Genomic DNA, 24047 nt, shown 5'->3' on the forward strand with positions numbered 1-24047 from the left:
GTAAACACAAAGGTAAGCTGCACACTCATTTCTCAGAACAGCAGCCCGCACCCTTACTGTGATTTTTATAAGAATAGAATGTTCGTCTCCTCGTGACTTTCTTAAGACCCCACATTTTTTGAAAGGCAGTTTCTATCATGCAAATACAGTGATAATCCCTTATGTAACAAGTCATTCCTAAGTAGCGGGATTGATTGGTGAAAGAAGCAGCTAAACACTGTAGAAAATCAAGACTTTTAAGAGGAAATGAGTAATAAACCTTAGAGGTGATGGACCAGTTTAATTATATATCCATTTTGCCAGGCCAAATTCCAAAGGACCAAAGCAAACAGTTACAATGATGGGGAAGTCCACAGGTCCCAGAGCTAAATATCCATCTCTCTTCAAAATTTATAAGCACCTAATTCCTGTAAGACTTCGTGACAAGAGATAAATCTGATAACAAAAATTAGACACAGCGAGAATTTATGTGCATGCAAGAGCATTGGCTGCTTAGGTGTTTGCACAAGGGAGCAGTAAGAGAAATGCGCCAGGCTCCTGTTTTCCCTGACCTGAGCCAAGTTGGGTAAGCAATGAAATGTTTAAACAGAGTGATAGATGTTGGAGGCCCATGTCACATAAAAACTCATCTGTAGAAGTTTAAACCTCGGCATCCAGTTGAATCTATTTGAATTCTCATCCCATCCAATAAAGGCTGCAACCAGTGGGTTTGGCATGGAGAGAAGAAAAAAGACCATCTGGGGTGAACAGTTGAGGGTCTACAACCTGCTTCTAACCCAGATACCATTTTGCATTTTCTTTCCTCACAGGGGGATTATTTCCAAACCAGCAGTCACAGGAACATGCTGCTTTTAGATTTGCTTTGTCGCAACTCACAGAGCCCCCAAAGCTGCTTCCCCAGATTGATATTGTGAACATCAGTGACAGTTTCGAGATGACCTATAGATGTAAGTAATTGCTTCTATTTCTGAGATTTCTTTCTGCGAGCCACCCATGAAAAGAAGGCTTGTGGGTAGGTGGTGGTGTTGCAAAAATGACTGCGTCGTCATCTGTCTTCATAAGAGAAAGCCCTCCAAGAAAAATTTCCAGGGTTTTTGAGTTATTCCAGCAGTTGGTATTTTTGATCTTACAATGCTTCATGGAATGGGCTTGCTGTTTAACTATCAGCTAACTTTAAATGCAAGCATGATAGATACTTGGGTTGACTATTTCTCTACCTCACTGAAGTTTTCTGGTTCCGTTGAGAAAGTTATACACATATAGGAAACTTATGAATGATGTAGAATTAAAGGTTCTAATTTGCAGAATGTGTTCTAAAATGCTCAAGCCATTTCCTGTCCACAAATTAAAAGGGGAAAACATTTCTGTGGCTTGAAATAAAAAGTGTAGGTGAAAGTTGTGTATCTGGTTTCCCATTTTTGGAAATGATGCATAATTATTAAAAGTGTGTACCCTAACTTATTTCTAAAAGGGTCTGCAGGAACTGCTTAAGCCACAATGTGTTGGCTAGCCTTTGAGTGTAAAGCAGAATGGAGGTGGCCTCACAAAGGGGAATGGGTAGATAAATCTCTCGTACTTGAATCGAATGCATTACAAAATGAGGATAACAAAGAATGGCTCTGAGTTTTCTGGCAACTAAGATTGAAAAGAAAACCTATATGGTTGCATGATTGTTAGTTTATGACAGATGAAAACATAAGTAGAGACATTTTCCCCCCAGAGATTAAGCTGAAGTAGAAATTTATGGTATGAAAGTATGAGCTGAAAGGACAAGAACAGTTTCAGACCTGAAACTGGATAAAATTGGCATCATAGGCTTCCTATGCCACTACTGACTGGGTGGCTACTGCTGAGATGTCCGTGACCATATTTCCTTCATTTCTTTCCCATATTTACGCGTGGTGGACTCTCAATAATTTGACTGAACATATTTTGAAGGCTCAAAATGAGAATTCAGAATTCTCCCTATCCCTGAGCCTACTCATAAGATAATGTTGACTAAAATTCAAAGAATTTCAAGTATATCAGATTCCATTTATTGAGGACTTCTTGCTTGTCAAAAACCTGTGATAAGTGTTACAGAAAACTATCATGATAGCCATTGCCATTTATTGAGCATTTACTATGGCCCATACAATATACTTGCTTTTCATGTGTTAGCTCACTTAATCCTCACAGTAACCTACCGAGTATTATATGTTATCCTCCTTTCTGGGATGAGGAAACTGAAGCAGAAACAAGTTATGTAACTTACCCAAATCACCCAGGAAGTAGATGGAAGTCTTGTGACCCCAAGGCCCATGTTCCAGGCCACAGTGCTAAATACACTAATCCTTATGGAACCTGATCAGCTGTGCTGAAAATACTCAAGAAGTGAAATGGAGTTTTGAGGGTCTTGTCGGGCAATGGTGTGAAGAACACCCAAGGAGAAAAACTTTCAGTGCTTCAAACTGTAGCTGTGATTTTGCCCAGGCCTGGTCCAGTGGATAAATAAATAGAGATTCTGCATTTTGGTAAGGCTGAGTTTGAAAATCTTGTCTACTGCCTACGCTCCAAAAAGAGCTGAAGTTTAACTGTGGAGTTGTATTTTGTGAAAACATGACTGGGGAGCTAGAGTACTACTGAGTAGGTATTTAGCTATAAGATAAGTTAGAATTCTTTTTTGCTTAGAGGTGGGTCTTTTAAGGAAGGATTTGGTTGTGGGCATCAATGTATATATAAACCACCTGAGATTATGCATAATCTTTTGGCCGTATATTCATACGCTTATTTATTTCCTGGAGAGAGACTCCATAGCTTTTGTCATACTCTCAAACCGATCCCTTACTCAAGAAAGATTACTTCCTTAGAAAATCAGGAAGAATAAATGGCTGGCATTTGTATTCACTCATACTGCCAAGACCTGTCTACCTGTCTACCTTAGAGCTTAGTGGAGAGAGATGTTAACTTCTATCCTAATGTCAAGAAGTTGACTGGCAGGACAAGATAATAAAAGGCAAAAATGGGAGAAAATGGTCAAAGGCCAAAGATGGTATTTTTGTCTTACACATCCTAAGATTTGGTCTCCAATAGGGTTGTTGGCTCTTTATTAGGGAGGAAGAAATACAATACAAATGATGTTGTCCATTGTGATCAGAGGAACTCAGTGGATGGATTGGATTAGATTGAATCTGGGTTCTTTAACTTGATTCCTGTCATACCAGTCTATAGGTTTCCATGAATATCTGTATGGTTCATTTGATTATTCTTTAAACATTTCTTCAATGCCATGAACTGAAATGGACTTTGGAAATACAAAGATGATGATAAAACACCTTTGCTCTCAAGAAGCTTAAAGTTCCAGTGGGGAACACTGCTGTGGGCTTATCTGAGGAGCAATAATGTTATCTTGTGTTTAGGCTGTGAGTTTCTTCTCTTTACCAAGATCTTTACCAAGATCAGAGAAGGTATAAGGCAATTCAAGTGGTGATGAGGGTATCCTACCATCATCTAGGTATTGACTAATCATTTACAGAAAATCAAGAAAAGACTCTTACTCAGATTTAATTTTGTGTGCTATTTTGAAAATTGGACTAGCTTAAAATAACTGCCCACCCATCAGTCTTATCCCCAGAAAACAAACAAATCTTTATTTTTTTCAGAATTTTTCTGCTGCTTTATTTTTTTCTGTGGCATTTTGCTATTCATTATCCCTCCACCAGAGGGTAGAGATGGGAAGGAAGAGGAAGTGTAACAGGAAGTATTCATGCTAGAGGTGTTAGCAACCAAGGAAGAATGATAGTTATAGGGTAGGGGGAGACAGGGAGGATGGAGGGAGAGTATCAGCTAATACCACTGGCCAAGATGAGAGTATGGCTTCTTTTTTGTATTTGATCTTTCTTGTTTTGCTTGTCTGCCATCAGTAAGGGCAAAATCATTGAATGAGCAACACAAATGCCTTGGGGTCTCCCAAGCCTCCAGGGGTAGAGGAGGGGAAGGCTGTCTTGTGGAGAGGTCAATTCTTTACCAGCTGTTGCTTATTTTGGTGCCTTGTGGTGAGTATAAACAAAGGGATAGATGAAAATATAGATTGGGGTTTCTGTTAGAGGTCTGAGGAACATTGCTGCAACTTAATTCTTGCATTTCATTCATTCTTTCATCCATCCACCCATCCATCCAGCAAATCTATGCTAAATGCTTCTTTTGTGCCAAGTGCTATGCCAGGTGCTAGAAATAAAATTGTCAGGGAAGAAAACACATCTTTCCTCTGGGACTTACAGTTTAGCTGAGAAGCATTCAAACCTCAGTGAACATAAGATTCACCCAAGGAACTTGTTTACAGCAAGACCTAGGGGTGGTCTCTAGATTTACTGTATCAGAATATGCAAGAGCAGGCCTGGGGGTGATTCTGTGGAAGTTAGTACAAGGATCACACCTTGAGAAACTCTTCTTTAATCTAAAATGTCTTCCATTCACTTTCAAGTGTTTTTGAGCCCTTAACCCAATCCAGGCGTGGCATTTAGCACTAGAAGTGCAGACAAAAGTAAGATGTTTTTCCTGCCCTGGAGGACTTTATGCCTACTGAGGGAAGCTGTCCTGTAAAGAGAAAATTAAAATGTAATGTACGTGCTGTCATAGCGATTTGTACAGGGTGTTAGAGATGCCATATGGAGTGGGGCTGACCTCACAGAGGGTGGTGGTTGAACTGAGTTTAAAGATAAATAGAAGTTTTCCTGGAAGACAAGGTGAGGTGGTGGGAAATGGATGAAGTAAGAGCATTCCTGGCAAAGGGGACGACCTGTGCAAGGCCAAGAGGGCATTTTACCTTGTTCTACAGCTGTTCTCATCTCTAGGCACTCCCTGGCTGGGCCACTGACTTGACATTTATCAAATACTGTAGAAGGGGTCCCTAGATGGCTACCCACAAGCCAGTTGCAGCACAGAGATGGGATTTGGGGGATCCCCACAGTGTTTAAGAATCAGGGAATTTCACATAGAGCTTGGATATCTCGGTTTTCTTCAAATTTTACAAAATCTGGCAACTCTCGGCCCCTGGTCTATGTAGCCCAATTTTCTAGAATGGAGCCAGGCATGCCCACCCATCTAGATGGACTCCTTCCCAATCAGCCCACTTCACTCATTTTCTTTACCTGCCTGACTCCTAGAAGCAGTGAGTTTGGGAGTCCTGGTTGACTTGTCTAGCAATGTTAAATGTAGTGTGTGTTTATGTGTTAGCTCTACCACCATGCACATCTATTGTTTGCTGTTGCTGTGACCATCTGACACAGGGCTATTTTAGAACACAAAGGAACAAATGTCTCTAGGAGTTAGGGAATTGCACAGCATGAAGTTGCTGAGAGTCTAAATGACAATCAGGAGGAGAGTTGTGTGCCTGATTCCAGTGGGACTCCCTCTGTGTGAGCCTACTTGGGGAGTCCAAGGTCATTCTAACAAGACATTAGGCATTGGCAACACACAGATGACCTCTGTGTTCTTAACATAAGCCTCCCTGACCATTTTCAGACTTGTAAACTAATAGTTTACAAATTTGTTTTGCTTAACTTGTGTGGTGTTTTGAAAATATCAAAATTTGACAAAAATCCTGATTTCCAACTTCTCTGAAGAAAAAACAAATTAGGGGTTTGGTAACCTGGGCCCTCATGCCTGCTCAGTTTCTATTGTCTAGTACTAGGAAGCACTGTCCCCTTTAAGTAAAAGGGATAAGCTCTCAAGTTTAACCAAAGTCCTTACCATTCCTTGCTGTTTGTGTAGCGGGTATAACAAAATTGTGTTGCTTTCCCAGGCCAATCTGCTGACACCCACATGATATCCTTCAGCATTCAATACTTCAATATTTTATTCTAATACTATCTTTTCTTCTCTCTGTACTACATGATAGAGAACACAAAAGATGCATAACTCCTGCTCTCAAAGATTTAGTTAATATTAGCAATGAGAATTTGAGGACTGGTTGTGTGGCAAACAAAAATTACATTGAAGATCTACTGTGTGTCAGATATTTAATATTTATCATCTTAAATTTTATTAGAACACTGAAGATTACTATCCCCATTTTATAGGTGATGCTACTCGACTGAGAGAGGGAAAATATCTTCTCTATACCATGCAACTAAGGAGTCTAATCTAGTATTTGAAGTCAGTTTTGGGTGCTGTGAAACTCAGCCTTCTCTTGGCATCTTTCTACCTTTCAAGATCAACAATTATGTGGACACAAAAAAGTGAAATAGCAGTAAAAGAGTCCAACCCAAAACATGTCACAGTGCAGTTTATGATTCAGGAAGAAGAGCTAAGACCTCTCAGGCAGGAGCTATGACTAAATAATGAGGACTTCTTGGGGAAGGAGGAACTTGAGCAGGAATTGAAGGGTGGAACAGATTTTGGTGAGATGGTGGTGGAGTGAGAGGAAGGTATTTTGAATGGATGAACCGCCACTTTTCCTTCTCCCCTCCTCTCCCCACTACTACATACATTCGTTTTCCGAGGTGGAGAGTTCAGCATTTGGCTCCTATATAACCTATGTTCCAGTGACTGTTAAAATCTAATGTGGCTCTTCCACCTTCACCTATGCTCTTACTTTACATGATAGAAATCTATAGTTGTCTGTGGTTGATTTTTCATTCTTTTTATAATATCAGTGGCAATCATAAGCTTTTCTGTGCTGCTTTGAGCAAAAATATTATTTTTGAACATTTCTTCCTCTGGCTGGTTGGGACACTACTGCCGGGGTGAGTGAAATTACTGCTCTCCTCTTGGAAACTGAAGAGAAAGTAGTGATGTAGGACACTTGGAAAATTGCTAAGAGTCACTTATTTGCTCATTCATTCATTCAAAGCACTTTATTATGGTCCTCTCTGTGGCGTGTGTGCTATCACTGCTCATTCCCCAGCTCTGCAGACAGCATTCACAGATCACAGGATCCTTCCCCACTGAATCTAGACAAGACCTCAGATTCCTTCACCCCACACCACTCCAGACAGTGACCAGAAATTGACCAGAGTCCATGCAAGAGATGAAAACCATTTGCCGTTCCAAGGCACTGTACCAGGTTTGAGGGAAATAAAATAGATAAAGCATTGATTCTGCCTTTAAGGGACTCAGCCTCTTATAAAGGAAATAGCCCTGCATACACACACACAAAAACCTAAGGTATAAGGGAGGGATTCTTTTTCTCCCTCTCTTTCCCTCTCTCTTCCCCCTCCCTTTCTCTCTCCCTGTCCCTCTCTTTCCTCCCTCCCTTTCTCTCTTTTTCACACACGCCCCACAATAACACACTCACTAACAAATTTCAGAGGAGAGAGGGAAAACTTACAATTAGAGAAATTAGACCAGGTTTCATAGAAAAGGCCATTTGAGTTGAATTTGGAGAGTAAGATGCAAACAGGAGGATAAAATACAAGTACACACACCACAGGTTTGATGCAGTGAAAAGTACACTGAATTGGTGTTTGAAGACTTAGATTCTTAAATGGTACCTGCGTGACCTTAGAGAAGTAACCCCCTCTCATGCTTATGTATAAAATGAAGCTCAGATGCTCTCTGAGAGTCTTTCTGGGGCTGGATTTTGATGGTGAACATATGGAAAATTACATAGAAAAATGGTTAAGAAAAGAAGTTCTTCTTTTAACCTTTGGTTGGGGAGACGGTAACTAAACTCTGAGAATATCATGAAAGCGCTGAACCTCCCCACCAAATTGCACATCCCAGTCACATTTTGTATGTAAATGCAGGGGAACTATGTCTGCCTACTGAAGCTTCAGGTACATTCATTCATTGTTCAATAAATAGGTTTTTTGTTTTGTTTTGTTTTGTTTTGTTTTGTTTTAATGGTGATTTTTATTTTATTTTATTATTTTTTTAATGTTACGTTAAAAAAAATGAGGTCCCCATATACCCCCCACCCCCCTCACTCCACTCCTCCCACATCAATTACCTCTTTCGTCATCGTGGGACATTCACTGCATTTGGTGAATACATTTTGGAGCACTGCTGCACCACATGGATAATGGTTTACATTGTAGTTTACACTCTCCCCCAGTCTACCTAGTGGACCCATACAGTGTCCAGCATCTGTCCCTGCAGTACCACCCAGGACAACTCAAAGTCCTGAAAATGCCCCCACATCATATCTCTTCTTCCCTCTCCGTACCCTCAGCAGCTACTGTGGCCACTTTCTCTGCATCACTGCTACAATTTCTTCCATTACTAATCACAATAATTTCATAGTAGAATATCAGTAAGTCCACTCTAATCCATACTCTATTCCTCCATCCTGTGGACCCTGGGCATGTTATGTCCACTCCACCTCTATATCAAGAGGGGGCTTAGATTCCACATGGATGATGGGTGCAATTCTCCTGCTTGCAGTTATAGGCACTCTTGGCTCCTTGGTGTGGTGGTTGACCTTCTTCACCTCCCTTTTAGCTGGCCAGGGCAAGTCCAATAGACCAGAAGGTAGGAGTTTCAAGTCTACTGAGGCTCAGGGCCTGGGCTCTTGTGAACAAAACCAGAAAGTAGTCCCGTGCCCAAGGATCTTACCGGCTGTGAGGCATGCAGCTATCAACCAAATAATCACACAAATGAGTATGTCATTATAGGTTATAATAAGCCTACCTAAAAAAAGGTGCATGATTCTATGAGAGCATATTACAAAGGTGCTGGCCCTGGCCAGGAAATGGGGAAGCTTCCCTGCAGAATAGGTGTTTGAGCTGAGAAAGCTTTTGGTGATATGAGTGTCGGATCAGAGGGGGTGTTCTAGGAGCTTCCTGGACAGAGGTCTGATAGTGGGAGAGAGAGAAAGAGAGTGAGTGTGGGGCTAGAAAAGGTGGCAGGGGCCAGGCCTTGTAGGCCCTTTTAGGGATTTTGATCTTTAGCCCAAGGCTGTGGAAAAATCACTTAAGGATTTTAAGCAGGTATGTGACATGTTCAAATATCTGTTTTCTCACTAGAAATAAGAGATGTTTGAGAGCACTTTGTCACATTCACCTTCCCTGGAAACGTTTTGCCTGTATAGCAATGGCCTTTGTTCCTTTACTCCTTGCCCCATTTGGGGTGGAATCTTACAGATGCACGGAGGGATGGGAATGCTGGGGGAAGGGCGAGCTCCTGCCGGGTTGAGTGAGTCTTGTGGCTCTGTGGTGTGCCTATGTGTGAGCTCATATAGAATGGAAGCTGATCCTGGAAGTCTGGTGTGCATCTCGGAGTGTGGAATCATGCAGAGTCCCATTATTTCATCAGCGGAGAAGCTCCACTTACATTTGGCCCAGTCTCCTTCAACCCCACAGCTCAGTGGTCCTCAGAGTCACACGGCTGTTTCCTCTACTTGCACCTACAAACCACTTCTTCATATCCCTCTGCTGAAATGCTGACCTCCTGGTCAGTTGTAGCTCTGTCATCTTCTCCATTAAACCTTCCTTGCTATTCCGTGTACACTTCCTCTTCTGCCCCTCAGCTCTTTATGCCTTCCCCACAAAAACTGACACACTTAGCCCTGGATTTTGGTTATCTGCCCAACTGGACTAAACAGTTTGAGGGCAGTGATCTTGTTTAATTCAGCTTCCTGCCACAGTCTCCACCACAGAAAAGTGTTCAGCAGTGCCAGTGAAAGAAAAAGAGAGAGAGAGAGAGGGAGGGAGGGAGGGAGGGAGGGAGGGAAGGTTGTATATTCTATAACATCAGCTACAGCGATGAGAATAACCCTGAATTATTGCTGTTTATCAGATATTGCTTTGATATTACAGGATTTGAGAGTTTCAGTGAGCTGTGCTGTAAATTTCTGCAGATGGTTATTGCCATGAAGTTGAAAAGTGATGGGGGTGAAAACCAAGTGTAAATCAAATCAAAAGCTCATTCCAACTCCTTCTGGGCTACTGTAACAAAGTGTTCTAAAGAAGGTTCCATTTTCTAAATAAAGAATTTCCAGTTCAAGGCCTGGGTGTGCCATTGAAAAGTTGTATGGCTTGTGCAAATCAATTCTCCCTTTTGAACCTGTTTCTTCAAAATGAAGGTAGTAATAACCATCCATGGACATTGTGAGAAGGACCAAATGATTGTTGGTTTCTGTTCTAGTTTTCCAGCTACAAAAACAAATACCATACCATGAGTTGACTTAAACAACAGGAATTTATTGACTAGATTTTGAAGCTAGGAGAAATCCAAACTTGAGGCATCAGCAAGGTGATGCTCTCTCATAGAAGACAGGAGTGTTCTGTGGCTAGCTGCCAGTGATCCTTGGTTCTTGCCTTTTCTGTCATGTGGCAATGCACATGATGTTGTCTTACCCTTTCCCTTCTGGATTCCTTTGACTTCCAGCTCCTGGCCACTCCCTGTGGCTTCTCTCTCCATCTGACTTTCTCTCTGCCTATAAAGAACTCCAAGAATCTGGATTAAACCCAGCTTGGTTCAATGACACTACGCCTTACCTGAAGTAACACTTGAAGAGATTTTATTTGCAAGGGGTCCACACCCACCAGAAGGTGGACCAAGACCAAGAACATGTCCAAACTGGGGTTCACACTTCAATTCACAACAGTTTCAAATCAATTTTTCACTCAGCAAAAATGCCATGAGGAACTGAAACTCTCAGAGGGCTTGAGTGAGCAGTGCTGTGTAGGGTTCTGGTTCCCCCTCTAAACATGCCAGGCCTTTCTTCACTCCGTTAATTGCCTAGTTGCCTGCTCCACTGGGGATCCTGTATGTCGCTCTCCTGGTAGCAGCCCTTCCCCCCTACACTGCCCTTTTCATACAGTCCTCTGCTCTTGCAAGTGGCCTGAACCTGCTGCTCTGTGCCAGCTGCTGTCAAGGTATGTGGGGCACAAAGGTTACTGGAAATGCTAACACTGCTGGTGACAGAAAGCCCAAGGCCATGGGAGGTCCATGTTGCAGAGGATGCAGGCAAAATTGGGGTTAATGAGGTATTTTGACACTAATGAAATTGATAGCCAGTGGTTAAGCCTGTTTCTGTACATTCATAATGTGGAACCTCTAGGATGTGAATGAACTTGTGAGAATAGCTTTATTTTGTATATAAAAGTAACGTGTGTATTTTAGAAAACCACAGAATCCAGCCACCAAATAAAATAAAATTCATGGAATTACAATACTAAGAATAATCTTGGTTCAGTTTTCCAGGGAACCTATCACAAATACCATACCATGGGTTTGGCTTAAACAGTAGGAATTTATTGGCTCACAGTTTGATGTAAAAGAAGTTCAAAATCAAGATACCTGTGAGGCTTGCTTTCTCCCCAAAGACTGTAGCATTCTGGTGTTCTCTGCCAGCAATGCTTGAGGTTCTTTAATTTGTCTCTTCACCTCCCATCATATGGCAATATCCTCTCCTGTCTCACTTTTGGGACTTTGGGTTCTCTTTATAATGCCACCAGTATCATAGATGAAGGCCCATCCTGCTAAAGTTGGCCACAACTTAACTAAAAAAGATGTCTTCAAAAGGTCCTATTTTCAAGGAGTTTACACCCACAGGAATGCAGATTAAGATTAAGGACGTATTTCTTGCGGTACATAATTCAACACACTAACCTGCCCATTTTTTTCTGAACATAGCCATTAAAAATTAAGAATAGATTTATAATAGTAGTTGTATAACATAATTTTTTAAACCTCATGAATCATGTCAATAAACATGTTACTTTTACTATAACATGTAAATTTTAATGGCTTTGAAAATTCATACTTTATTTATGTCTCCTTTTAATGAATATTTAGTTTGTTTCTGACTTTTTTTTTCTTTAGAAACAATGCCATGATGACTATTCCAATAGAAGTGTAATTTTGTAAGATTATTCTGATTTTAAGAGTATTAAAATAGACCGGTCAGACAATTTCCAGTGAGGTTTAATAGACCAGTTTGTATGTGCAGGAATTGAGATAACTGTTTTTGATGCCAGTGCTGACACTGACTTTCTGTGTCACCTTCTCTTTGTGTCCAGTTTTGTTTCCTCACATGAGGTGATAATACCAGATTCATAGGGTTAGTAGAACAGGGAAATACTATAACTTATATGGAAGAGCTTTGAAAAATCAGAAATGCTAGGCAAATGTAAGATAATATAATTAATCAGTCCTCTTATCTATTAACAAAAATATATCATAAATAAAATTTGGCTAATTTAATCTTTAATGTTTTCTTATGAGGGTGGTCATTATCCATGAATGGATCTATTTTGTGCATAGGGAAAATTGAAATCTTGAGAATAAGTTTATCTTGGATCCAAACAGTAAACAGTAAATCTGAAATCATTTCTTTTTACTTATGATTCAGTCCCAAGAATAGAATAAAAAATGTGGGTCAGTGTCTTTGGCTTAGAAAATAATTGTTTATAGTAATAAGAGAGTAACCTCATTTAGATAGTGAGCAGTCAGGGCTCTTTTGGTTTCCATTGAGAGAAATCCAACTAACTGGGTAGTTTTGATTTTGGATATGGCTGGATTCAGGGCTGGAATGATGCCGTTAGGAATGTGATACATCCCCTAGATCTTTGGGCTCTGCTTTTCTCTGCTTGGCTTTACTCTCAGTCATACTTTCACTACATGTCAGTTCCCAGCACAGCCAGCCTTCAATTGCTCAGTTCAAAGTCCAGTGGAAAAGGAACTTGTATCAGTTCCACAAAAGTTCTGGGCCTTATATCACTGTATAGAAATCAGACTACATGTTCATTTCTGTTCCTGACACAGTGACTAAGATATTGTTGTTTTTTAGTTGGCCTAGGCATAATCCCATGGCCATTCTTAGAGTTTGGGGTGGTGTCAGTCACCCAAACCACATGGACATGGGGGAGGACTAGTTCCTCCAAAGGAAACAGGAATGCTATTAATGAAAGAATGGCTATTGGATGCTCAGTAAGTGAAAAAATACAGATGTCCTCCCATGGCAGTATCTTTTCAGAAGGGAAAATACAGAGGCTGGAGCTAAACCAAGGGTCAACATGTTAAGGCAGTAAATCACAAATCAGAGAATAGCTTATAAGGTAAGACCAAAGGTTATAGCAGGCACACGCTTTGAAATTCAAGCATATTGATAAGGCATTGAAAGCTGTGTGGGGTTTTTAATGAGTATAGAGGCACCTATACTCATTCCCAATGACTAAGACTTTTCTTGCTCTGCTCAGACACTAAAGTTATTGTGCACAAAAGCTTTAACAGTCCCAGTTGGAATCTTGGCTAAAATTCAGATGATCCCACACCACCAGATGGTAGGTTCTTCTAATTGGTTCCATTCCTTCTAGTTTTTGGCAGGAATGAAGTCTTCCCTGTGCCTGAAGAGGGGGGACAAGGAGAGCCAGGATCAAATGAAGGAGGCTTCAACCTTTGCTAAACATGCAAATTGGCTCCTGTCCAAGGAAACATGGTGGTATGGTTCTTTTATATTAGGTCTTAGATTCACAGTAGAATGAAATTCAAGAACTAGCCTCAATGAGATACAGGGTTGTAACAGCTAGAAAGGGTCCGGCTGGAAAGCCATTTGACTAAAAGATCACGTGATCCAGAGAAGGGCATTTATTTATCCATCATTGATACTCACGGAGCATTGTGATAGATTTAGATTATTATTTGGCAAGTTTTCACCTCCTCCCCAAATTCCTTGGTGGGGGTCTACCTTCCTGCTCCATTAATGTTGCATTTAATCATGTGACATGCTCTGGCAAACAGGATATTGGTAGACATGTTGCAAACAGAGGCCATGAGAATAAATGCCCCAGAGAGAAATGCAAGGAGCAGAGATGCCCCAGTCAACCAATGGACTCTAAATCTGAAGCAGAGGTATCCCAGCTGACCTGAAGATCTGTGAGCACTATAATAAATGCTCATTGTCATATGACACTCTATTTGGTGGCAGTTTGTTACACAATAGCTGATCATTACAAACAATCACTGTGCCTTCCATACTTCACTAGGCACTAGGAGAACATTCAAGAATGATAGTTTGGTCCTGGTCTCTATGGATCTTATAGTTAGGGAAATAGGCATTGATTTAAATGAATCAAATAATAGAGATTGTTACTAGGGTCATAAAGAAAATATTAAAATAGGTTGTGGTGACATAATCACTGTAGTAGAAGAGAATACAGACTTTAGATTAAAGGGGTCAAGAGAAAGGCCTTTCCAAGGAGGTGAGTTTACAGGAGTTGATTCCCTGTGAAATGCAATAAACCAGTCCCATAGGCAAGTTGAATTCAGAAAGTTGATCTACGGAAGGGAGCATGAGGAGTCCTAGAAAAATTCCCTGCAAAGCTGGTCACTCAGTTATCATATGACAGTTACTGGTTTCTGTCCTCCATATTGTGTTGCAAGTCAAGGGCTGACAAAGATACATGACAAAAATACACTTGCTGCCAAGGACAGACAGCCATTCGTGGTGGAAGCCAGTGATCATAGCAGAGGGAGAGGGAAGACTTCTAGGGCACTCCTGACGGAGGTGATGGAGTGGCTATGCTTCCCATCTTGGTTTCAGAATAGTCAAGAGTTGTTGCTTATAAGAATGGTAGGTGGGGTGTACATTTATATGTATGTGAGCTCCTATAGGTATTCATTCTTTCATTGAGGAAAATGAACTAGATGACTTCTAGTTCCCTTTCCAAGTCTGTGATTTATAAAACTTAAAACTCCTGAGCTTTAAAATATCTGTGAAGGAAATGTCAAATCAAAGAACTTCATCTTAGCTCTGTGCCAAACTCCATTTGTTAATTGAGATAGTTAATTAGGGGAAAAATCTCTCTTGAGCAAGTAAGATAATCTCCAGCCATTCCGCACCTATGTGGTAAAGGCTATGGAGGTGTCACAGCCACAAATAGGGCAGAGAACATCTAATGAAGTCCCCCATCTAATCTTCACTCTAGACACTGAAGGACCAGTGGGGGCAAGGATGGAAGTTCACAGGGATCCATGTGGGGCAAGAACCCTGGTAGTTTATTAGCTTTGGGCAAATCACTAGACAAAAGCTGCACTTACTTCCTTTTCTTCCTTACTCCAAGATCACCTCTGAATACCTTAAAATATGCTTTCTGCTCAACTATTCTAAAGAACAAGTTTCTCTAGGGTCGCCAATGGATTTCTTACCAGTAAATAGAGCTATATTATGTCTTTATTCCCTACAGCCTTTGGGTCTCTTTACCCCCTTCTCAAAGAATCCTGAACTTGGTGAGGCTGTTCTCCTCCCTTCCCCCTTTGGGACCCTCTCTAACTTCTTATGCTTTACTTTCCTCCTCAAGGTCTATCCTTTCCTCTAGGTTCCAGCCTCTACATTTATGGTTAAACATATACAAACAAGAACTTGGTGTCTTTCCTGTCAACTTGTTGCTCCTCCTCACTTTGTTTCTGTTGACGCAGGCTCAAAAATCAGTGTTTTGTTTGGTTCCTCCGAGTCTGTTAACCTCTCTATCCAGCACATGTAATGTGTTGATTTCACCACAACTCTTGCTCTTGAATCTGTCCCTAGTTTTCTTTTTTCATTGGGTTATGATCTTAGTCTTCTGACTAGTCTTTCCAGGCTGTGATCTACTCTCTGCACAGTTGGTAGATCAATTTCTTGAAGAATATTTCTAATCATGAAACTTCCCTGCTTTAAAAAAAATCATTAGTAGATGGAAGCAACCCAAGTGTCAATCAACAGATGAATGGATAAATAAATTGTGATACATACATGCAATGGAATATTATTTAGCAGGGAAAAGGAACAAAGTTTTGATACATGCAACAGCTTGGATGAACTTAAAGACATCATGTCAAATGAAATAAGCTAGACACAAAAGAACAAATATGGCATCATTTCACTGATATGCAGTAATTAGAATGCGCAAATTCATAGAGTCAGAAACTAGAATACTGGTTATCAGGAGCTGGGGGAGGGTGGGGGAAGGAATGGAAGTTAATTTTTAATTGATTCACAGTTTTTGTTTGGGATGATGGAAAAGTTTTCATAGTATATAGTAGTGATGGTGATGCAACATTGTGAATGTCATTAACACACTAAATTATATATCTGAAAGTGGTGAAAGGGGAAATTTTAGGTGGTATATATGTTGCTAGATTAAAAATTAACAAAAACAACCATAGGACTATACAACACAAACAGTGAACCCTAACATAAGCTATAGACTATAGTTATAGTTACTAGAACAATTATAACAATATTCTCTTATTAGCTGTAACCAAGGTACCAGACTCAATGTAAAATGTTAAAAATGAGAGTGGGTTATAGAAACTCTGTACTTTCTGCTTGACCTTTCTTTAGACCTACAACTTATCAAATAAAAGGTAATTAATTTAAAAAAATCATTAGTTATTCTCATCTTTTGTTAAGTTCAGTGCAAACTTATCCCAGAATATAAGACTTCCAATAAAAAGGTCTCAGACTGCCTATCTTTCCAGACTTATAAATTGTGCATAATCTGTCTTCCAACCAAAATAGGCTACCCAGTGTTGCCAAAAACATGACTCTCATGTTTTCACTGCTTTGCCTTTGTTCATACTCTTGCTCCCACCTGACGTAGTACTCACCACCAATTGGTAACACTTCATTCATTTGTTAAGTCATCTAGTATTTGCAGAGCAACCACTTTCCATTAAACTCTAAAGGTTAAGCAGAAAATAAAACCAACAAGGTCCCTGCACACTTGGGGTCAACATTACAGTAAACAAATAAATAATGTGATTTGAAATCCTTGTTAAATGCTACAAATGCAGACAAATAGAGTAATAGGACAGAGAGTGAGTAGGCTTGAGAGCTGCATTAGATAGGGATGTCAGCGCAGCCGTCTCTGAGGAAGTAGTATTTTTACTGAGTTTTGGGTTCACCAATAGAACTTTCTATAATTACGGGAGATGCTGTGTGTCTGTGTTGACTGATATGGTAGCCACTAGTCACATGTGCCTATTACGCATTTGAACTAGGTCTTTAATGTTACTTAATTTTGATTAAATTTAAAAAGCCGTGGATGATTAGTGACTACCTTATTGGACAGCAGAGTTCTAGACTCTAGAACTTCCTAGACAAAAAGAATAGTAAGTATAAAGACTTTAAAATCAGAGTGAGCAAGCTTGCATATTCAAAGAACAGAAGACCTCCAGAGGGGCTAAGCATACTGAGCAAAAAGTAAAGTGGGATATTTTGTAGCCATGATAAGGAATTTAGATTGATTTTAAATACAATGAAAATTGCTGATGAGGTGGGTTTTTTTTGGTCTTTATTCATTTTTTTAATATTACATTCAAAAAATATTAGGTTCCCTATACCCCCCCCCCCAACCCCCTGCTGATGAGTTTTAAGCTAGGGAGTTTGTTCATCTAAGTTAAATTTTTGAAAGGTCAGTGTAGTTGCTCTTTAGTAGAGTGGAGAATAGTAGTAAGTGGAGGGGAAAACGATGTGCATTAGTCAGTTTTTGATGCATAACAACCAACCTCAAAAATCTCAGTGGCTAATAACAAAAGCTTTTTTTGTTTTTAAATCACAGGTCCACAGGTTGGCTGTGGTTCATCTGTTCTAAGTTGGATCAGGCTGGAGTCCAGAAAATTTTTAAGTCTGACCCATGTGTTACCACACGTATATGTGTTTAAGTAACAACCTACTGTCCAAGGTGCTTACATGCTTCTTTTGTTTTATGAGGCCATTTCTCATTCCTTCAGTTATAACTGTCTTCTTCCTTCTTCTTTACTAGCTCCCTTTTTTGGACTGCTTTTTATTAGTCTATTCTATTTTTTGGTGAAAGATCCTAATTTGTACCAAAATTCTGAGCTTATTGAGAGACCAGGAGTATTCATATTTATCACCTACCTCCCCAGGTCAGATGCTCAATAAATATTTTCACAGTAGTATGATGGTTAAGGGCAAGGATTTTGAAAACTTATTTCTAACTTTGGTGAGGTTTACAAGTGATTTAACCTCTGAAAGTCTTGGTTTCTTGTTTTGTAATGTGGCAGTAATAACATATTCTTCTTAAAGTGCTGGTATGAAATAGGGGAGATAAGCTTGGAAAGTGCTTAGCATAGAACCTGGCATAGAGTAAGTGCCCATTAAATGGAAACTATTATTGTTTGTTCAATTTAATTGTTTGTGATGACAAATTGCTTTGGAAGTGTGCTCAGTAGGGTCTTCCTCAGAAAATTCGGTATTCTTGTTGAATTGAAGAGTTTAGAGAATAAAAGTACTCTGGGTGGGGTTTTTATAATTTAGTTCGGAAATATCTAAATCTTAAACCTCTTTGATCTGAAAATGACAGCAACAACAAACCTGCAAATAGAGCCATTTTGCCACTTGTTTCCTTTTACCATCTGCCAAGATGGTTCTTTTTAGTTTTCCAGGTTTTGCTGGAGTCAGCTGCCTTAAAATAATAAAATAAAATAAAATAAAATAAAATTTAAATCTGGTCCCACATTTATTTGGGAGTAAGAAGCAAACATGCTTTAACTAAATATATAGATAATTACTGCTGGAGTGAAATATAAGGCAATGTTGGCTAAAATGTTTGAGGACTAAACTTATCTGGGCCAGTACATTTTAGGATAACACTGAAGATTAATAAGAAACTTCCTTTTTTTTTAAAACTTGTTGATTTTGTGATAGTTTCTAAAATGTACTTTTTAGACTCTCCCTCCTCAATGCTGATCTTAATTTAATATTGTCTTGATCACAGTCTTCTATAGGCTCAGGGGGCACTGTGTCATTGATTGTCCAGTATTGTAGATGGTGGGTTTGGAGATTTGTGTGGGAGTTTCAGGGGAGCCCTGGAAGATTCATTTGAAGAAGTAGTGTGGTTTCAGATTACAGAAGGCTTTGAAGGTCAAGAAAAGGTATTTCAGAGACAGATGAATAAATTCAGGTTTCATACCTAATGCTCCAAAGCAAATATATGAATGAGGATTGTTTTATTTAGCAGGTATTTAATAGTTAGCAAGAATAATGTTACCTGTTGTCAGATGAAATAGAAAAATCACATTTTTACATTATAGATCCCAAAAAGCTAGTTGTTAAAGGGCTTTAGGAAGCCATCAGTCTATGCTTCCCATAAAAACTCTGATGTTCTAAGGTTGTTAATCGGTTTTCCTTGGGAGTTGGAGGTGATGGGGGAAGCAGAAGGGCTTTTACTTTTTGGAATTTGAAGACCTTTTAGTATGTTAATACGTCTTGTTCATTTGTAAGATAGGTAGATATATATTTTTCCAAATGTATAGGTCTCTCTTTTGGCTAAATTATCTACTAATATCTTGTGGGACTTAATGCTTCATCTAATCCTCTGTTTTACCTTCCTTGAAACTAAGGCTCAGAGAGGGCAAAGGGATTTGTCTGCAGTGAGTGAGTAGCCGGGTCATGATTCCAGCACAGGACTTCTGACCACCACGCAAAGGCCTCCTTCCCCTTCTCCATCCAGCTCCCTATCAATTTTTGGAGTCTGTCCCCAGAGCAGTTTTGCCCAGAACAAGGGATTGCCAGTGATTTCAGAAAGAACTGGCAGACATGGGGGCAGCACTTGCCAACTGGGCCCTGGCCAGCCTTGCTGCTGTGTTCCTTTTTCCCATCCCTGTGTAGTCAGTTCTGGGTAGCCTACCTTTAGACGTTCATCCAGGAAATAACACCCAGCCTCTGCACTACCGTTTCATTTCTTTTCAAACAGAAAAAAAGAAAAAGAAAAAAAAGGAAAAACAAGCCCCAAATCTGTTTCAAAAGAGGCAGGTTGAAATAAATTATTGTCATTGTTAATGCAACAAATAAAGTTAATATCAAAAATAAAAGAGGCAGGTTTGCAAAGGGAAGTTGAGGAGGAGATGCTGAGATGCAGAAGACAGGGAGACCAGATTGAGTAAGTGTGCTTGCAGTAGCCACAAGGCAGCAAAAGTCATTTTGTCCAAGGCCTCTATCTGATGTAAGCAAATCTATTCTAATTCACCTATACTATACAGAAATCCAGTGAATGGCCTCACTCTACCCCAAGCTGACTGGACCTCATAGGCAGGTTACACCAATGGTGGTGCTGTCCTCATAAAGGGATGGTCAGATGCTCCAGTATCTGCAAAGCATTTCCAGTGAAGAATGGTTGGAAGCTCTGAGAAGGGAAGAATTAGACTGAGTGTGGTTCAATACCGTACCCAAATATCTAAACGGTCATTGTTAGAAAAGAATTGTGTTTATTCTCTCTGACTCAGGAGGTCAAAACAAAACCAGTGAGTTTAACATTTGACTTCACAGATCTTGGCTCAACGTGGCAGAGCATGTTCTAAGACTGTAGGCTGACTAGAAGTGGTGTGGGTCCCCTATATCTGGTTTTTCATTTCTCCCATCCACAGGGCTATTAGAAACCTAGCCCTTTTGTAGAAATGCCTTACCACTTCCACCCTGATGACCCAGTACCTGTGCCACCACTGCTGCAAGTCATCCATTGAGTCCCAACTTCTTTCTCCGGCATCCCTTGATCAAACAAGGCACATCTTTCTGAGCATAGTACTAATACCATGGCATGGTCATTCAGGTAATTCCTCTGTGGTAAGTGAAGCTCCATAGATGATGGATAAAAAACAAAGAGAAGCTTTTTAAAAAGGGAGGAAGGACATGAAATTGGGAACTGGAGGGAGTCCTGTAGAGAAGATCTAGCATTTTGACAGTTCTGCTGAGGGCTGGCCCTGTGCCAGCCTCCTCCCACTTCTCTTCATCTCACTAGACCAAGAAAACATGCACATCTGTTATCCACAAATACTCTGAATTCCCCCGCCAACGCAGATCCCAGGGAAAACCTCACACAAGCAGAACAGTGGAGGAGATGCACAGGGTATTTGGTATTTCTCAGAAGGATGGCTGAGTTTTCTGATACCCTCTATCTTCGTCTCAATTTGTCCATAGTCAGTGAGCCACAGTGTGCTCCATATGAAGAAGAGGAAGAGGACAATTAGGTCAAAGCCTCAGATGTCACTAATTAACCTTGAGATCTTGGACAACTTACTGGTGCTCCTTGCTTCAGGCCACTTCTATGCACCTGGCTATTTTCTTAGCCTTAGTTCTCCCTGAATATCTCTTTATAACAGAGGCTGTAAAGAATAGTGATTATGAACCCAGACTTTGATGTTCAACATCGCAAAAATTCTACGTCTTCCACTTCTCATCTGTGAAACCTTAGGCAAAATTATATAATATCTCTGAGATTCAGTTTTCATATCTGTAAAATAGAATGAATAACAGCCCCATGTCAAATGGTCCTTATGTGGATGGAATTAAAAATAACTTGTGACATGTTGAGCACAGGGCCTGTTACACCCACTAAACATTAGCTCTGTCTTCCTTCAACACTGCTGAACAACATGGTCCCCCAAAGCATCCTGCTGTAACATACCTCTGGACCTTAGCTATGCTGGCCTAAAGAACTCCAATTCACTAGTTAAGACTCAACTGATGATCCCCTGAACTCAGTGAAGGCTTTCCTATCTGTAGGTGGTGAATGCTGCGCTGTGACCTTCTACATTATTGCTCATAGCCTATTGTGTGTGTGATGAGTAGTTTGTTTTTTTTTATGAGACATCTATCTTGCTGGATCTCACATTCCTCCATGCCAGAGTAGTTTTTAACCCTTTTTTAGCCAAGTTAGCGTGGCCGTCAACAGGCATTGAGTGTTTGAAGGACAATCGATAGATGGATGAGTAGGCAAATGGTTGAATAAATGAATAATAATCTACCATATCCACTTTTGAGGCATAAAAAATAGTAAATATTGCCTTTCCTTTTTACATCCAGTTAATAATTATTTGTGCAGAGTCCATATTTGGGGTCTTAGAGTTGAAAGAAATGTTCACTATGTGCCAATCACATGATTCTCACTTGATCATCACATCACCCCTGAGGGAAAAGAGAAAAGATGATGATCTGATTTCTTCTTAGTAAATACAGTCCCAGAAAGGTTCCCTGTGATCCTGAAAGCCCATGCAGCAGCCCAGCAGTGTAAGAAGATCTGGATTTGAATCTTCTGTGCACTGCTGACTTGCTGCATGGCCTTGGCTCAGGTCCCTTCTCTGGGGTTTGCGGTGGTCTTAGAGTCCTCTGACCTCTGCAGTCATGAGGCCTGCAGCTCCTGCAAGCCAGGAAAACAAGCTGGCTGCTTCCAGGTTTTCCTCCACAAGGGACAAATGTGTAAGTACTTTCAACATATCAAAGCACTTGGGCAGCATGGGGGAGTATTATGATAAGGTTGATGGATCCTTCCTGAACTGGAGCTGCCGCGTTCCCATGCCAACTGCGGGGGAGAAAAGGGAAAATAAAATAAAAAAAAAAAAAACACAAAAAAAAAATACAAAAAGAAAAATCAAACACAAAAACTGAGCTTGATCTATGTCAGATGAAAAATATTCTATTGAAGGCAACATTCATTACCATATTGCAGGAAAAAAAATTAATGAAAACCCCAACTTGGCCTTAATAGCTGGATCCAAGAGCTGGTAATAAATGAAGAGAGATTCGATATAAGTGAGATGCAGAGGGTGGAAGGAAGCAGGCACTGGGGGTGGATCCCCTTGTTTGTAAAATCCATCAAAGAACACATTGTCCTCAGCAACCAGGGAAACCACAACGGCCTGCAAGATGCCCTCTGCTTTTTCATGGTCCCGCCACTCCCACCAGCACCAGGGAGCCCAACCAAACAAGACAGCATCTCTCTTTTAATATTCAACTGAATTTGTTTTCAGCTTCCTGCCAGCATCCCAGATCCCCAGAGTGCCCGCATGGCTTTATTTTTTCATCCGCTGCCTGCTGACTGGCTGCTTTGCTAATCCCCCACACACACCACTCAGGGGGCTGACTTCCCCCTGTCTTGGGGTGAGCAGGACGTCTTGGCTTCTGGTAGAGAAAAACACCAGCGCTGGGCAGCAGAGCTTTGGAAATCAGGGCAGAGATGCTCAAGGAGACTTGGAAAGGCCTCAGGGCCCTAAGAAAGGGAGAGACTGAATTGAGTACGAGAGGCAGGGATGAAATGTGAGCATATGGGAAGCTAACTAGCTGTGGCAGCTCCTTATAAAGAGATCACAGCTGGAGATGCGTTCATTAAGTCCGCAGAGTAGTCCTCTAGTCTTCTTTCCCTCACCCCACATCTAGTTCATCGGCAAGTTCTGTCAGTACTAGCTGCAAAATATATTTTAGATCCAAATTTTCTGTCTCCACTGCCACCTCGTATTCCACACCACCATTATTGTTGTTGGAACATGCTAGATCCTCCAGGTTCTTGGCTATATCTCATAAAAGAATTTAAGAACATGCCAGTTTAGGTCAGTAGAAAGGGTTTATTGAAAAATGAGAGAAAAGTACCCACCCAAGACGGGGGTGCGGGCGTCCTCCAGGCAGAGAAGCCCTCCTGGGTCAGGGGGCGGCCTTTACTAAAGCCATTCTACCCTCCTCCCTCTCCTAATGTTGGGGAGGGGTCCCAGCTGCTTGCTATTCTGTTTTGTCTTTTGATCCTCACCTGTTAGCCCTCGGGGACCAACGAGGAGGCCTTTCTGTTTGGATTTATCAGGGGCTTCCTCTTGGCCCAGAAGGCTCAAGACCCCCTCGGGAGGGTCTTTCTGGCTTTGTTCTTAGTGGCCTTCCCTCAGGGGGTTTCTGGGGAGGGTCTCAGGGCCCTGTTTTCTGCTGTGTCCCAGCTGTGACAGACGTCTTCCCTCCCATCCCTCATTCCCTATACCAACCTGCCTCATCATCTTCTCGCCCCCATCCCTGTATTAACCTCCCAACTTGTCTTCCTGCCTTCCTTTAGGCTACTTACAACCCTGAAGCTAGTGTGACTTTTTAAATATGGTAATACGTACAAGCCATTCTCTTGCTTAAAGAAATGCAAATTCCATAGCTTGTCCTACAAAGATCTTTATGAAACCAGCTGCTCTCCAACCATACCTCTTGCCTCCATTTCATAGAAGTAGATTCCAGCTTCTGGTCCTTCTTAGTTCCTTGAACAGGCCAAGTTGCTTCCTGCCCTAGGGCCTTTGCATTGGCTATTTGTGGCTAGAATGCTCTTAGACATTATCATAGTTGACTCCATTGATCTCATTATTCAGGTCTCAGCTCAGATAAT

General features: G+C 40.8%; 1 protein-coding gene across 4 annotated transcripts in view; it reads left to right on the plus strand.

The window, feature by feature from the left end:
* The window catches only part of GRIA1 (glutamate ionotropic receptor AMPA type subunit 1), a 341795-nt gene that overhangs the window by 3223 nt on the left and 314525 nt on the right, over positions 1-24047 (plus strand). For all 4 annotated transcript variants that reach the window (XM_058281096.2, XM_058281089.2, XM_058281088.2 and 1 more), the window contains exon 2: positions 810-947. In XM_058281096.2, coding sequence (XP_058137079.1) covers positions 810-947 — 138 coding nt within the window. The remainder of the gene's footprint in view (positions 1-809; positions 948-24047) is intronic.

This window comes from Dasypus novemcinctus, chromosome 2 (assembly GCF_030445035.2).
Source record: "Dasypus novemcinctus isolate mDasNov1 chromosome 2, mDasNov1.1.hap2, whole genome shotgun sequence".
Classification (NCBI taxonomy): Eukaryota; Metazoa; Chordata; class Mammalia; order Cingulata; family Dasypodidae; genus Dasypus; species Dasypus novemcinctus.